Source organism: Cynoglossus semilaevis, chromosome 11 (assembly GCF_000523025.1).
Source record: "Cynoglossus semilaevis isolate Cse_v1.0 chromosome 11, Cse_v1.0, whole genome shotgun sequence".
In the NCBI taxonomy this organism is placed as follows: Eukaryota; Metazoa; Chordata; class Actinopteri; order Pleuronectiformes; family Cynoglossidae; genus Cynoglossus; species Cynoglossus semilaevis.
This window is the reverse complement of record NC_024317.1, coordinates 1,283,451-1,299,068: the sequence shown is the minus strand read 5'-3', so window position 1 is coordinate 1,299,068 and position 15,618 is coordinate 1,283,451. Positions and strand designations below refer to the sequence as shown.

The 15,618-nt window shown below is 41.7% G+C and overlaps 3 protein-coding genes across 5 annotated transcripts in view; all 3 read left to right on the top strand.

The window, feature by feature from the left end:
* Positions 1 to 332: 332 nt before the first annotated feature.
* On the top strand, positions 333 to 1,584 carry brk1 (BRICK1 subunit of SCAR/WAVE actin nucleating complex). The gene is made up of 3 exons (XM_008319690.3): positions 333 to 500; positions 938 to 1,020; positions 1,102 to 1,584. Exons 1-3 carry the CDS (start codon positions 383 to 385, stop codon positions 1,126 to 1,128), a joined length of 228 nt encoding a protein of 75 aa, XP_008317912.1. The 5' UTR covers positions 333 to 382; the 3' UTR covers positions 1,129 to 1,584.
* A 591-nt stretch (positions 1,585 to 2,175) lies between these two features.
* Positions 2,176 to 10,086, top strand: rbm5 (RNA binding motif protein 5). 2 transcript variants are annotated; one of them, XM_008319689.2, is made up of 25 exons: positions 2,176 to 2,334; positions 2,540 to 2,588; positions 3,643 to 3,814; positions 3,910 to 4,068; positions 4,146 to 4,215; positions 4,626 to 4,699; positions 5,270 to 5,353; positions 5,609 to 5,669; positions 5,942 to 6,007; positions 6,104 to 6,264; positions 6,500 to 6,597; positions 6,692 to 6,779; positions 7,022 to 7,081; positions 7,187 to 7,250; positions 7,386 to 7,486; positions 7,587 to 7,776; positions 7,928 to 8,010; positions 8,094 to 8,276; positions 8,367 to 8,507; positions 8,589 to 8,678; positions 8,798 to 8,983; positions 9,078 to 9,152; positions 9,226 to 9,326; positions 9,410 to 9,539; positions 9,625 to 10,086. In XM_008319689.2, the coding sequence occupies exons 2-25, from the start codon at positions 2,572 to 2,574 to the stop codon at positions 9,748 to 9,750; spliced, it is 2,580 nt and encodes an 859-aa protein (XP_008317911.1). In that variant the 5' UTR covers positions 2,176 to 2,334; positions 2,540 to 2,571; the 3' UTR covers positions 9,751 to 10,086. The 2 variants fall into 2 exon arrangements, with proteins under 2 accessions (XP_008317911.1, XP_008317910.1); XM_008319688.2 differs by having other exon boundaries at positions 3,637 to 3,814.
* A 2,196-nt stretch (positions 10,087 to 12,282) lies between these two features.
* Positions 12,283 to 15,618, top strand: part of LOC103385719 (sodium-coupled neutral amino acid transporter 3) — a 14,794-nt gene continuing 11,458 nt past the window's right edge. Inside the window, exon 1 of one of the 2 annotated variants that reach the window (XM_008319686.3) lies at positions 12,283 to 12,528. The gene's annotated coding sequence lies outside the window, so the exon portion shown is untranslated. The remainder of the gene's footprint in view (positions 12,529 to 15,618) is intronic. The other variant, XM_008319685.3, reaches the window with a different exon arrangement.

The window sequence follows — 15,618 nt, the reverse complement described above, 5'->3', positions numbered from 1 at the left end:
TCCTTTGCTGTGAGGTTTTTCGAATATGAATTTATTGGTCTGTATCCTTACGGTCAATTTTTGTTTTCCACTCTATTTTTTTAGCTGTTACATTGGTTTATAACCCGTTTACCCCTTTAAACTTGTGCTAATACTGAGGCTATGATGCTTCTCCAATCAAAAGTTTAAACACGAGTTTATACATGTTGAGACAGTCTAAAACGATTAACCACAAATGTAACTACCTTTTAGATATTTGAACTAACTACGCAATATGTTTCTTAAAACGTTTGTGTTTTTACATAGTTGCCAAACAAACAGGGCGACTAGACTTGTATTTCCAATGATCGGCCATTCTTGAATCAACACGACGTTGTTGTGACCGGCTGACAGTAGTTTAAACATGGCTGGCCAGGAAGACCCAGTGCAGAGGGAGATACATCAAGACTGGGCGAATCGAGAGTATATAGAAGTGATAACCAGCAGTATTAAAAAAATCGCCGACTTTCTCAATTCGTTCGGTAAGTATGTGACTACCAACATTCCAGATTAGACTACATTTAACGTGAAGATTTTGCGTTTCGGGTTCATTGCTGTGGCTAAAGCTAGCTGCTTCAGCTAGGTCTGCTGGTGTTTTCAGCGACCACTCCCTGTAACTAACTAGATTAAATGTTAGCATCGTATTTTATAGTTAGGTAGTGGAAGCAGCCATGTTCTTTAATATAAATGTTTCACATTTCTGTTTTGAAATTTAAAGTCACAATTTATTAGATCAAATTGCCAATTATTAAAGAGGAAGCTAGCACCGGAGTAGTAGCCACTGCTAGAATGTACATCACCCACTACAACATAATGATGCGCCTGTAAATTGCATGTTTTTGCAGTGATGTCGTTTATTGTTATGAACAGTCACATTCTATATTACATCTGTAGCTTATTGCGTCTTTGTTTCCATCAGACATGTCGTGTCGATCACGTCTGGCTACTCTAAATGAGAAGCTGACAGCGCTGGAGAGGAGGATTGAATACATTGAAGCAAGAGTAAGTATGCAATGTGTTTGATTGGTTTGTTTGATGCCATTCCTGAGTTTTCAACATACTCAAAGATGTTTGTCCTTACAGGTGACAAAAGGAGAGACCCTGACCTAAAGTTCCTCATGGAAATTCACAGCATCCTTGTTACCCTTACCCGCCTACTAATTCCAACTCATTGGAAAAATGAGACGGACACCACTCTCCTTTCCTGGGGCCATGTGGACCATTTTTATATTAAATAACAGGATTTTGTGTTGTTTTTATCCCATGATGCATTTTATAAGTGATATGACTTTGTTTAGAATTTCTGTGATTGAGGCATCACAAAATTAAAATCTCAAATATTGATTTAAAAGAATGGTGTGCAATTCAAATATGGTCCTTAAAAAAGCCTCATTTTTGACCGCCTATGTTGTATACAGTGTCAGTACCACATCAGAGGTTTATAAAGTGGAACATTCTTGTGTGCCATGTGAATCAAATATTTGTGTCTTCTTTGTTAATGAACCTACTTGTACAGTGCATTGTTTGGTGATGTGTCATGGATACTGTAATAAATGATAGCAGTGATCCTGTTTCATGTTGTAGATAATAACACATAAAATCACTGTGACCTACACCACATTTTTATTTAGAGTATAAATCCTAGCAATGGGAGAGGATGAAAAAGAATACAGTTATTGCTAAATTAGTTTCTCATAAACTTGCAGAGAATGACAAGTCTGTTAAAACTGCGTGTTCAGTCCAGATAATGGGCAAAAACGTACCAACAAATGTACAAAATACAAAAAGATTGGGTTTACTGTAACTAACAAATGTGTAGAACATTACACTGGTTTATATATATAAAACAAAAAAAAGTTACGTGCATATGCGTTTACTAATAGTGTTGATATTGCATTGACTGATATAAACATGTCTTACTAAAAGACAAAAAAGATATTGCTTAGTACATACGTTTACAGATATGTCAAACTATCAATTCAAATTTACACAGTCTTCCAGCCAATGATGAAAGCGAATGAAGATGTTTCTTTACATTCATTTTACACGATTAAAAAAATATTAAACCAAATACACACACAAAAATAACTAGTCAAGTCATGTTGTCAGAAAACCAAAATTTCGACGGCTTCTAACTTCTAAGGCACTGAAATTCCCATAATGCATCACTCTTTGCAGCAATGCATCTTGGGACGAAGAAGGTGTAGTTGTAATGTCTTATAAGTCCTTGAACGTGATATGAAATTTTCTTTTGAAATTGAAGTAATCATACTGGAGAATACTTGTTGGTAAAACATTTTCAAGATAGCAACAACGGTGAGTTAAAACATATACTGTGTTGGAAGTTAAATATTTTGCTTAACGTGTCCGTCTTTACTATAGCAAACGACAGTCCGTTAGCAATGAGTAGACCGTGTCCATGTTGTTGTACAGCACCTTCGGTCGCTCTGCGAGGAGGTTTAGAACCGCTATTAAAAAACCCATATGTTATTAACTAGTCATTATACATGCCTTTTTTCAGAGGCCGTGTGGGAGAAGACACAGTGTTGCAAAATGGGGACCGATAAAAGGTAAGTACGTTCTTGTAGCTTTCGCCATGATGGGTGCAGTAGTTAAAATGGCTTTCTTGTTTCAATGGCGCTGCCATTAAATACACTTATATATGCTAAATGTACTCGTAGCCAAATTAATTTCTGCTAGTGATGCTTGACGTTAATTCGTACAGTGCTACACTTAACCCCATTTTGCGTCGTGTCGTCAGTTGGTGACATTCCAGCATGTCGGGCGAAAAGAACGGACGACAGCTATAATGTGATTTGCAAATCTATACGAATAGTCCTATCTATGTGACGTTGCATTTCTAAACTTGCTTTCTAAGACCCAAAAGTATAATAGTTGGAGACTTATTAAAGATATAATACGTTCGTAAAAGCAGTCACGAATGATGCTTGACGTTAATTCGTACAGTGCTACACTTAACCCCATTTTGCGTCGTGTCGTCAGTTGGTGACATTCCAGCATGTCGGGCGAAAAGAACGGACGACAGCTATAATGTGATTTGCAAATCTATACGAATAGTCCTATCTATGTGACGTTTCATTTCTAAAATTTGCTTTCCAAGACCCAAATATTTAATAGTTGGAGACTCATTAAATTCATAATACGTTCGTAAAAGCAGTCACGAGCCGGATGTCAAATGTTACATATAAAATGGCTTGGGCTCAAGTACTTGATCATGCAGCAATCTAGTACATTCAGCTTTGTCACTCACTACTTCCCCTGTACATCTCTGCCTTTTTTGGGTGTTCCAAACCCTCATCGCAACACTTAATCAATCAGCAAGCCATGCTTGATCATTTCCAAGCAATCGTATTTTTCTCTTTGCCACTTACACATGAGAATACTCAGACACAAGGACTGTACACAGGCCATCTGTACATTTTTTTTAATCAGATCTTCCGAGATTCTTAATTTACTGCAGAAGTTTTGGCAACAAGACAGGGTTAAAAGATTACACCTTTTATTTTGTACTTTTCTTAAATATTACATTAATATATATTTAAACATATTCATACCTTTTTTTATTATGAAACTCATTTTGAATTGTCTTTCGATAAGGATTAGTCGAACAGAGCGAAGTGGCAGATATGGTTCCGACCAGCCTCGTGATGAATTGGACTGGCGTGATAGAAGAGACCGAGATCAGGAGCGCGATCATAACATGCGCCGCTGGGGAGACGAGAGGCGCGGTGATCGCTACGATGGAGAGCGCAGGGGATCACGAGACAGTCCTGAGGTATTTCTCATATTCAATAAACTTGGGGTTGTAACTTTACCTTAATGTTTTATTGTTATGAGCTGTAATTGAGGCAATTCTTTTTTTTTTTTCAGCAAAGAGAAAGAAAGCGACGCAACAGTGATAGGTCAGAAGATGGTTACCACTCTGATGGTGACTACCCAGATCAGGACTACAGAAGGGAGCCTGGTGATGAGAAGAAGAGCAAAACCATAATGCTGTGGGGTCTTTCTCCTCACATTACAGAGGAAGATGTAAGTACTTCTCTTCTAGAAAAGGTGTAATAGGTTTGTATGAAACAACAGTAAACAAGATTTCTGTTGCGTTGTAGATCCGTTTGGCTATTGACCAATTGGAGGGACCTCAGCCAGTGGATGTCAGGCTGATGAAGAAAAAAACAGGTGAGAAGCTTGTTAGAAGGACCTCACCCTTCCCCCAATCTTTGACCATTGGGCCAACCTGCTTCTGAACAGACCCATTTTCCCATAGCAACCACAAATATTTCATCAGGTGACTTAGATGCTGATTTTAAATTCCAATTTAAGGCTTTCAAATTCAGTCAGTTGGGAGGTTTTGGTCAGGTAAGTAAAGTATCTGAAACAGTCATTTGACAGACATACACTTTGTTGTTGAGTGTGCTTCACACAGTGATATTCAACTGGATTTCTTGCTATGGTAAAACTTCAATGGAGTGGCCCTCTGAGTACCAAGAGGGCCTGGGTCGTGAAGCAGTTTGTGGAAGAGTTTGAATAATATGCCCATGGACTCTAAACTAACACACCTCCCGTCTATATTTGAATGCTGTCTCTAGGTATAAGCCGTGGTTTCGCCTTCGTGGACTTTTATCACTTGCAAGATGCTACCCGGTGGATGGAGACCAATCAGGTTGCTTCACAATCGCCAAGTCTAGTTTTAATCTTGGGGATCTGGAATAAACTGAAAGGCAACCACAGTGTATCAAATAAGTAGAATTAAAACTCTAAGGCTGTTTTAAATAGGTTGGGTTGTTTGATTCTTATCTGGCCTAGTGATATAAAATGACTAAGCTTCTTTTTATATAATCCTGTTAATAGTTGAAGTAGCGTCAAGAGGCAACTGTGAAAATGCTTTTATTTTTATTGAAGGTTGTCGTCTTAAGGAAGTGGTTTTTTTTCTTAATTATTATCAATATAAACCTCCAAGGCCCCCTCAATAGATAATCCAGTATTTTAAACAGTCACCTTCTTCCATTACATACACTGTGCTCCAGCTTAGCCTGGGCACGCGGGTCCCAAACACTGAAAAAGAACATACTATACATCACGCTCAAATATACATCATGTGCCTGTCTTTTAACACAAAGGCTATCTGTTGGGGTTCCCTTTCCCCTCTCTCTCCCTTCCAACACTGCTTGCCCTGTTGATGAGATGAAGACTCGCCATGAGCACCTGAGTGACATGGGTTCTTCTCTTTCAGAAACGTCTGATCATTCAAGGCAAAAATGTGGACATGCACTACAGTCATCCCCGAAACAAGTATGAAGATTGGCTTTGCAACACCGTAAGTACTTTGTTCCTCTGAAATTCTCTTTCTTGTTAATAAAGTACACTTCAAACATACACACAAGCATTGGAACTAGCCTGTACATTCGTGACTTGTATACTTGAACACCTGCATCGGCGTCGGTGGTAAAGGTTAGGTTGTGTCTCAGGTAAATGTGGTAAACTGCACCAATATAGACTGCCTGTACTGAGGCAGGACTGTGAAGGGCTTCACTAGGTGTATAATAAAATTGATGTGACCGGTTACTTGCAGTGTGGCCTGTACAATTTCCGGAGGAGGCTGAAGTGCTTCAGGTGCGGAGCAGCCAAAGCAGGTAAGTAGTTTATCATCCAGGGGCCACTGACGTCCGTCATCATGACAGCCTGTAGCAGCAGTGCTGGGCCACGACACAAAATCTTTTTTTGATGTTAAAGATGTCAGTTGCGCCAAATGCAACAGTGCACAGATGTTGAAAAAAACATGCAGTACAAACAGTGACCTGGCAATTTTACACAAAAACCACAAAGTAGTACTACAAGTTCTCATATATACTCATTTTGTCCTCGTGGTATTTATTTCCATTCTGTTCTGTCATTTTCTCAATAGAAACTGAAACTGGTGGTAATACTGGAGTCTCTGAGAGTCAGAACGGTGGAGAATTCTATGGAGACAGTAAGGATTTCCTTGTTTTTTTTTAAATTTCTTTAGTTTTAGTCCACATCTCTGCAGTGTTGAGTTGTTCTTAATATTACATTGTTTTCTGTTCAGCCATCATTCTTAGAAATATTGCTCCCATGACGACTGTGGAAGCCATAATGTCAGCTCTAGCGCCCTACGCTAATCTGTCATCTAACAACATTCGCCTAATCAAAGACAAGCAGACGGGCCAGAACCGAGGCTTTGCCTTTGTACAGCTGTCCTCTCCTCTGGTAAAGCATTCGTTTTTATCTACTGCTAAATGATGTTACACTGCACTGTGATCATTGTTAAAGTTGTAACAACTCATTATTTATAATTAGACCCTTTGAAATTAAATTTAAAAAAAATGTAACAACTCATTATTTATAATTAGACTCTTTGAAATTAAGTTTTAAAAAAATTACATTGAAATGCTAGCTTGTTGATGTTCTGCACATTGGCTTACTGGGTCGCTCCTTTTCACAGGAGGCCTCTCAGCTGCTGACCATCTTGCAGGGACTGCAGCCTCCTTTAAAACTTGATGGAAAAACAATTGGGGTGGATTATGCCAAAAGTGCTAGGAAGTAAGTGCATTCAGGATACAGTTTCAGTAGTCATGTATACAGCCCATCCCAAAATAGAAACAACACTAATGTATTTCCTGTTTGCGTGTGTTAGAGATCTATTACTTCCAGATGGGAATCGTGTCAGTGCCTTCTCTGTAGCAAGCACAGCAATTGCTGCTGCCCAGTGGTCTTCAAGTCAGGTGGGCTCCCTTTTTAATTGTCATCCAACTACAACATAAAGTTGATTTAATTTTTTTATCATCTGTTTGATCACTTAACTGAGACACGAACATAAAGTTGATTTAATTTTTTTATCTGTTTGATCACTTAACTGAGACACATTTATCATCTGTTTGATCACTTAACTGAAACATGAAATGTTTTTTGTGTGTAATTTTACATAATACATCCTGCTTAACTTTCAAACTTTTTGCCAAAACAGAGTTCAGAGGGAATGTCCGAGTTTGGTTACCTGCAAGAAGGTTACAACCCAATGTCACAAGTTAGTAAATCAAGCAAACTTTCCATTTTCCATCCAGATGATTTTCCATCATCTGTCAGATCACATTCCAATCACTTGTTTTTTTTTTTCTCCCCCATTTATTAGGAATACCCGTTCTATCAGCATGGAGCTGGGCCCAGTACTTCACAGGGAAATGGACTTCTGGGAGGTACGTTTGATTATCCAAAACCACAGAAAACAGTATACTACAGTTGAGATTAACAAATTAATTTGATTTAATTTTTTAAGATAATGAACACAAGTCATAATAAAATTGTAAATGTTGTATTTTTCTGATTGTTAGCTGCCCCTGGTGTCAAAATCGTCCCAACCCCAGCTGGAGTCGTGATCTCACAGGGTGCTCAAGTCTACCAACCACACATAATTGCACAGCCTGCAGTTCAGGTAACTCACCAATATATAAATGAATCGTGTAAGAAGTGGAACTCGTCTTGGTGAAGTCTCAATGTTAACATTATAATTCACCCTCAAACCACCTTTGCAGACATTGGCTCTTGGTCAGCAACTGGAGGCGAAACCCCAGACTGGACACCTCCCAGGGCTTGAAGCTGCCTCTGTGTCTGTGGCTCCTGTGGCTGCAGCCGCTGTCGCCACCGCTGCCGCCGCCGCCGCTGCTGCTTCTGCTACAGCGTCTACATCAACAGCCCCTGGACAGAAAACCGATGCCACCCCTGGTATGGTGTTCAAATGGGTTTTAAAAGATTTAAATAAGTCATTGGCTTATAAACGTGACATAACATTTGACTATAACCAAAGTATTAACTACATTTAAGTTTCTTTTTTTGTTTTGTTTTTTCTTACTGGATTGTAATTTTATTGTCCCAGATACATCCAACTACCAGTATGACGAGTCCTCTGGCTACTATTACGATCCTCAGACTGGCTACTACTATGATCCATATTCACACGTAAGTAACACGTGTCTCAAATGGGGTTTGTTTTGGGTGAAGGTATGAGTTGATCAAAAACCTTGTTGTTTCTTTCATTCCAGTATTACTACAACTCTCAGACCCAGCAGTACTTGTACTGGGACAGTGAGAAGCAGGCGTACTTGCCTGCTCCGACGGACGCAGCTGCAGCACAAGGAATGGCAGCGAGTGGTTCTGCAGGAGGCAAAGAATCTAAGGAGGGCAAAGAGAAAAAGGAGAAGCCCAAAAGCAAGACGGCTCAGCAGGTAGCATCAAATATACAAGATCAGCAGATGGACCAGTAACCAGTGAGGGGTTTTATTGTTTTCTTATTCTGTTTTTCTTTTTTTTCTCAGATTGCTAAAGACATGGAACGCTGGGCAAAAAGTCTCAACAAACAAAAGGAGAACTTCAGAAGCAGCTTCCAGCCTATCAGCCAAGAAGAGAGGAAGGAAGCAGCAGCTGCTGATGCTGGCTATACAATGTTTGAAAAGAAGGTAATGGAGGAAACAGTGGATGAAAAGGTCCTAATGTACAGTAAAGATCCTGAGTCAGTGCTTGGTGTTTTTCCTTTTTAGCAATCGAGCGCACTAGACAGACTTCTGCAAGAGCCACCGATGAGAGTCATGGAAGAAGAGCTACCATCCAGTTCAGTCAGTGGCTCTAAGGTACGACCCCCGCCCCCCTCCCCAAATACCTGACCTTTACATGTGCTGAACAACACCGTCCACCTCCGTATGTTCATGTTGTCTTTGGTTTTAAACTTGTGTGTCTGTGCCGTGGTTAGTGTGGCCTGGTGGCAGCTTACAGTGGAGACAGTGACCCTGAGGAGGCGGGAGCAGAGATGGACAGCGCTGAAGTATGTCAGGCTAAAATGACCGACTGGTCTAAGTTGGCCTGTTTGCTGTGTAGGAGACAGTTTCCAAATAAAGAGGCTCTGATTCGACATCAGCAGCTCTCTGATCTCCACAAGGTAAAGCCACAAACAGTTATCATAGTCCCACTTATGGTTACGAAATACCCCAGTGGTTTATTGAAAAGGATATTTGTCTTTTTTTTTTACTTAGAAAAACCTGGAGGTTCTCCGTCGTTCTAAAATGAGCGAAGCAGAGCTGGAAGAGTTGGAGAGGAAGGAGACGGAGGTTTGTAGTGACAACAGAACATCCAGCTGAAACGGAGACGTGATTTAAAATGTTTTTACTCTCTGGTCAATAGTTGAAGTACAGAGACAGAGCAGCAGAGAGGAGGGAAAAGTACGGCATCCCAGAACCACCGGCGCCCAAGAAGAAGAAATATAACCAACCAGCACAAGTCGTGTATGAGTCTGTGATTCTTCAATCATCTACAAATCCCACCTTTTAATGTGTCACATGATTAAATGCCTCCTCTGCCTGTGCAGTAACTATGAGCAGCCAACCAAAGACGGCCTCAACAGTGACAACATTGGGAACAAAATGCTGCAGGCCATGGGCTGGAAGGAGGGTAAAGGTCTGGGTCGCAACCAACAAGGCATCACCGCCCCCATCGAGGTAGGCCGACAACAACTTGTAGATGTGACTGTGTGTTGACTGGCCGTCCTGTGTTGACAACTCACACGTCTGTTATCTTCCTCAGGCACAGTTAAGAACCAAAGGGGCGGGACTTGGCACCAAAGGCACCAACTACACCCTCTCTCCGTCTGACACGTATAAAGACGCGGTCCGTAAAGCCATGTTTGCTCGTTTCACTGAATTGGAATGAGCCCGACGTTGAACTTTAAAACTTGTAAATAAATCAATTCTTTAGAAGCTTCAGAGATGAAGCCACGGCCGAGAGGAAGTACGGATCATTTTCACCACTCCAGATTCTCACAGATTTACACCAAATGACCCCGAACCAGAAAACATTTATAGTCATAATGTTGTACACAACTTAATTTATAGGTTGTATATACATAGTGTATTTACTACTGTAGTTTACAGAATTGTTTGGAATTTTGTTCTGTTTGGTAATTCTTCTTTTCTCTCGTGTCCAGATTGTACAGTTTATACAAATGGTTTTTGTTTGTACATAAATAAATTACATGTGCGACTTTGATCAGTTGTTGTTTCTTTAAGTATTTACCCACAGAATATCAGGTGTTAGAATCTTTGAATGAATGTTAAGGGACCGACCGTAGGGAATGAGAGAAACCTGAGGTTGATCTGAGAAAACCGACTCCCCGTCAGGTGAACTTCACTAACTCAGTTACCATAGTTACCCACTCTCCTCACACTAACTCCCATTAAAAATAGAAAAAGACCAACGTTTCACTGTGAACAAGGTGAGTTTTCTTTAAAACCCACTTTTTTCAAAAAGGCCTCAGCTCCAGCCATTCACTTGTTGACTTTGCTCCTTTTTCTGTTTACTCTGTCCTGAGTTTTTTTTTTTTTTTTTTTTGGCGGGGGGGTTTCTGCCCTTGTGTCATTTTTTTTCCTACTAAGTAATGTTAAAATCTGAGACAGTTTTAACAGTAATATGGAAAACTTTAAATGATGTAATAAAACTTTGTTGGACACAGAAATAACAGGAGAAGAATGAAAATGAAGGCTTTTGGTTCTTACTGTTAATTATTTAACCATCTCACCACAGGGAGGCAGCACTGCAGTATAAGGCTTATTTTTTTTTACAGCTAAGGCTGTGTTACTCTCTGTAAATTAATTAAAATATATCTGTACTTGTTGAGCTTTTACATTGTTGTACAAAGAGAATATCAAATTCTGCTTCATTCAGTGGAACACAGGCTCATGTGATATTTTCATAAGGTTAGTCACAGAACCTTTAACCCTTTAACCCTCCCGGGGGAGGCTTTTAATTTTAGGCCAAAGCCTTCCTACTTATTTCAGATTATTTACACAAATGACTGTGTGAGCCGCTGTGTGTGTGTGTGTTTGTGTAGGTATGTATACATGTACGACTGTATACATGTACGTGTGTATGCACGTCTTTTGTGTTGCCACAGTGGGAGGCTTCTGAGCGTCGGATGAAAACGTTTTGACACCAATAATAACAGGAGCTTCATATATAAAATGTCTTCCTGTAGATGGACAATGACAGACTGTTTACATGAGCAGAGACTACAAAGTACTGGAGCAACAAAGCTGCTGCTGCTGCTGCTGCTGCTGCTGCTGCTCTATGCTACAGACCATTGAACCTATACATCCACAGTCTGTCTGTGTTTGTGCTGAGGCTCCATAAACAAACACGGGTTTATTTCAAAGCGCCGACGCCGTCTGGTTCTTGGAAACCTCCTTCACGTCTTGGTCTGAAACGTTCTTTACTTTTGGAACCGCCTCAGTCACATTGTTGTCACCATCAATCCACCGAAGCCTTTTCTCTCTCACATCCCTTTTCTCATCAGCCAATCACAGCCCTCCGTCTCAGGTACACCTCACCGTCACACCTGTGATCAATTAACAGAACCCAGTGTGTGATTGTACTGTGATCAGTACTACAAATACTATAGTACTGATCACAGTATTTGTAGTGTGATGCAGAGAAGACTGGGAATCGAACCAGCAAACCACTGATCCACCATGTTTGCTGTGGTCGTTATTATTATTACATTATATTTTTATATGTAAAATCACTTTGTATTTCTGTTTACATTTACAAAAAAAACAAGAAAAAAAAACCCATTAAACTCCATCAGTCACCACCAGGGATGCAAGTGTAAGGCATGGCCCCTGAACACTGCTCCACCATGAACCCTACCTTGAGCATCATCATCACGTTTTTTTTTGCCACGTATTTATTTAGACTGTGACAAATATAAACCTTAGACCAGGTTTATATATTTGTAAATCATGTTTTACCAAAATTTATTTTTTTAAATTAGTTATTTTAATTTTTTTAGAGAATTCCTTCTTTGTGGAATTCTGGTCTTTGTCTCTGGTTGTGAGTCTGATTCTCTGCTTCATCCAAGGACAGAAATCCAGGTCCATTCAAGTGTAAAGGGGGGGGGGCAGGGGTGATCAGTTGAACCTGAACACCTGACAGAGATGATTAAACTGGTCACACGTGTCAGTGATGGTCGGTTCCTACGGTCAGTTGTTGAAACTGTCTAAAATAATGCGTCTTTTTTTTCGACCAGCCCTCCCGGCACACACACACACACACACACACACACAGAGCCCCCCCGGGTCCCCTCCCCCGTGCCCCCCCTTCACCTTATGACCCAAAGAGGTGGTGAAAGCCTCAGTGAGCTCGGGTTTGGGGAGGGTGCACGGAGGAGGAGGAGGCGGGTCCACGGCGACCCCCACACTTCACTCATTCAACGACCATTTTTCAGAGCGCGTTTCAGTAGCTGCTGTGGAGAGCGACGTGCCGAGTGCGCACAAAAAAAAAAAAAAAAGAAAAGAAAAAAAAAATACATCCGATGTAAACGCAGAGAGAAGCGACCGAAAAAACACGAGAGAACCCGAAGAATCGATCTTTATATTTCTGCCGCTCGGCGTCGCCGGAGGAGTTAACCTGGGGTCGGTGTCCAGAGAGCCGTCGGTGAGTCACAGCCGCCTGCTGCATCTGAGCTAAAACAGCTGTAATGGCACATGTGTCGCAGGTGACGCGAATATGTTGGCGTTGTTTTTGAGTTGGTATGAAACGCGGCAAACGCAGGAAACCGTGGGAGATTCGAGATTCTAGATTTCCAGGCTTGGCACATGTTGAAATGCGCGCGGTGAAAGGATGGAAACGCGCAGTCTCCACTGGAGCCCGAGTGCGTGAATGTGGCACATGGTGCACAATAGTGGAATATTAGGCTTTGTCTCCCAAAGAGTGGGGGGGTTGGGAGATCAATAATAGGGAGAATGGCACGTCGGGAGAGTGGGGGGGTTGGGAGATCAATAATGGGGAGAATGGCATGTCGGCCCCCCCCCCGCGATGAGCGCCACGTCCAGATGTCACCACCATGTGCACGGAGACAGCGTCACCGTGGGCTCAGTTTCCCCTCAGCCTTGTCTTCCTGACGCAGAGTCTAAACTAAAGTGAAAAGGCTTTAAAAACAGCGACCACTGGATGGATGGCACTGCGCCTGCGTGACACACTGTGCAGTGTGGCACATTTTACCTTTCGTTTTACGCAAACGTGACCAAGATTATTTCGTTGACGTGACACTGACACAGTTTTGTTTTTTTAAAATATGTTTCCAAATATACCCACGTGACCCGCCGCGTCTGTGGCCCACAGTCTTTAAGGTCTGTAGCTGCCTGTACTGCTAAATATAGTTGTGTCTGTCCATGTGGAGGAGGTCACTGCTGCACAGTGGAAGAGTTGTCTGATTGTTGGAGGCTAACGTTTCTGAATCAGAGTGCGCTTTAGGCTAGCAGGTTAAAAAAGAAACCCACAAAAACCCAACGATGTTTCTCACTTGTTGTCATTCAGTGTCAGTTAAAGGTATTTCTCTCACTCCTTGTCTAATATCTGACCGACTTGTCCCTGCTGGTCCAAGCAGGTCATTGTTTTCTTTTGTCACGACATGCTAGTCGTGATCGTTAGCTGTGTTTCAGAAATGTATTTTTCACTTAATTGGTCTGAAAAGTTTTTTTTATTTATTGCAAATAATTTTTCTTTGTCGTCGATGCAGTGTGACAGGCAGAACAGTTTAATACTCTTCCACTAGGTGGCTGTAGATGGCTATGAAAACTGAAAAAAATGAGTGTTTGTCTTTCTTCAATTCCTGCGAGTATTAGAGCGTTGTGTTCAACTAAACAGGTTGAGTCAGTGAATATAAACTAAAAGATTATTATATTTCTTACTAACTTTTTGGTGAGGTTTATGTTTGGTGTTCGGTCTCAAAAAAGTTCAGGGAAACTCTGGTCTAAATCATACAACAAAGAACGTTACGAACCGAAGACATGAAGCAAAACTACTTTGATTAGTAAAGTTTTGAGATGGAGCAGAGACGCCGATGAAGTTCTTAAATTCTGACGTGACTTTTTTTTTCTCTGTTTTGACCTCGTCCTGAATAAAAATGAAGACGGTGAATTTCTGAACACTTCCTGAGGCTGAGTGCTGTTTTCACACTGATTTAACTCTAATCCCTGAGTCTAAGTCTTCACGTGTGTGACGTTGAAATCTGCTCAACGATTCACGCCAAAGTCCAGACAGGAAGTCACAGTAATGAGGAGAAATCACACAAGGAGAACAGAACGTTGTTGTGTATCTGTGGACGCGCGTGTTAATCTGATCTAATCTAATCTAATCTAATCTAATCGATCTTCTTTATTCTCCTCCCGTCTCGTCCTGTTCTTCTTTGTGTTTCACGTCGACGCTCGTCTTTGCTCTGATGATGTGTTTTGATGTCTGTGATGTCATCCAGACCGCGCCCTGTCTCTGTTGACGTTGCCGTCGTGTCCTGCTGTCCATCATGTCTTTGGGCACATCTGTTCGTGTTAGGGCCCTGAAAATGTCCCCAAATGTCCCCAAACAATCGTCTCTTAAGAAACTACACAGATTTATTTAGTTGTATTTTTTACCAGTTAAAAAATTGTTACCAGCCAAGTCGACCTCTTGACCTCTCGACCTCTCAGCTGGTTTATTATTTTGGCCAACGACACAAAGTATAGGAGCGATGGCTTCACAGGAAAGTCGGTGATTTACAATAAAAAAAACCCTCAGTTTTGCTGCTGGTGAATGAACGTCAGAGTGGACGACGGTCCTGGACCAGAACCAGTCAAACGTTGGCCTGAAAAACTGGATCAAACTGCAGCCGGGTCAGTGGATGAACTGATGTGGCGTCGAAGCGTGACTCTTGACTGAGCCGTCTGTGTATTCAAGGGGGTGTGAGGTTGTGTTTTTGACTTTGCCCCTCTCTTAACACAAACACCCTATATGGGCTTCACGTCGCGTCCATCGTGGGGAAGAATGAGCCGATAAGCTCGGGCCGCGGTCACTGACCTGACTGCGGAGCAGTGGGAGCAGGAGCTCAACAGGTGCACCGTGCGAGGGGAGGGGGGAGAGGGGGGGGGTGTTTTATCAATATGGGAGACGGCCAGCTGTGCCCTCCCGTCACAGTGGAGACCTGCGGGTGTCGGGCTCCGAGTGTTAGGTGTCACACGTCCCTGGAAGTTGTTAGAGGAGCAGACGAGGCGGCGTTCGTTCGTCGTTGAACATTTCACATTTCAACAAAATCCGTTCAGTGACACTCAACACACCAACGCCTGGAATTTGAACCGACCAATCTGCTGATCACAAGCTCAGACCTTCAGCCTGTGTGTGTGTGTGTGTGAGTGTGTGTGTTTGGTGAATAATCGGACCGTCCGGCTCCTCTGACGTCTCTCTCTCCTATCACAGAATTTGATGAATTTTTTCAGCTGCCGTCTCACTGCACAGCTGCACCGACGTTAGATTAATAATCTGGTTGGACATGGTGCAGGAGTGCGATGTTTCTCTGTGGATTTGTCACAGTGTTGTTCTGGGTTCTTGTTGCTTCTTTGAGAATTTTCACACGGCGGTCAAACACCAGTCGACCGGATCAAAAATATAACAAAAAATCTAACAAATGTGAAATCTTCAGTACCAGTTTATACCAGTCCTGTTAGTCTTGACACAGATAAGAAAAAAAAACTGTGCCACCCCATTCGGCCCCCC

What these genes read in the sequence shown, in the direction of transcription:
- rbm5 (XM_008319688.2), top strand. An exon ending in AAGATTGGCTTTGCAACACC is followed by an intron (nt 5,354 to 5,608) that starts GTAAGTACTTTG and finishes GGTTACTTGCAG; the next exon opens with TGTGGCCTGTACAATTTCCG. An exon ending in GAAAACCGATGCCACCCCTG is followed by an intron (nt 7,777 to 7,927) that starts GTATGGTGTTCA and finishes TTATTGTCCCAG; the next exon opens with ATACATCCAACTACCAGTAT.
- brk1 (XM_008319690.3), top strand. Translation starts at nt 383, where the DNA reads ATGGCTGGCCAGGAAGACCCAGTGCAGAGGGAGATACATCAAGACTGG. An exon ending in CGACTTTCTCAATTCGTTCG is followed by an intron (nt 501 to 937) that starts GTAAGTATGTGA and finishes TGTTTCCATCAG; the next exon opens with ACATGTCGTGTCGATCACGT. An exon ending in TTGAATACATTGAAGCAAGA is followed by an intron (nt 1,021 to 1,101) that starts GTAAGTATGCAA and finishes TTGTCCTTACAG; the next exon opens with GTGACAAAAGGAGAGACCCT.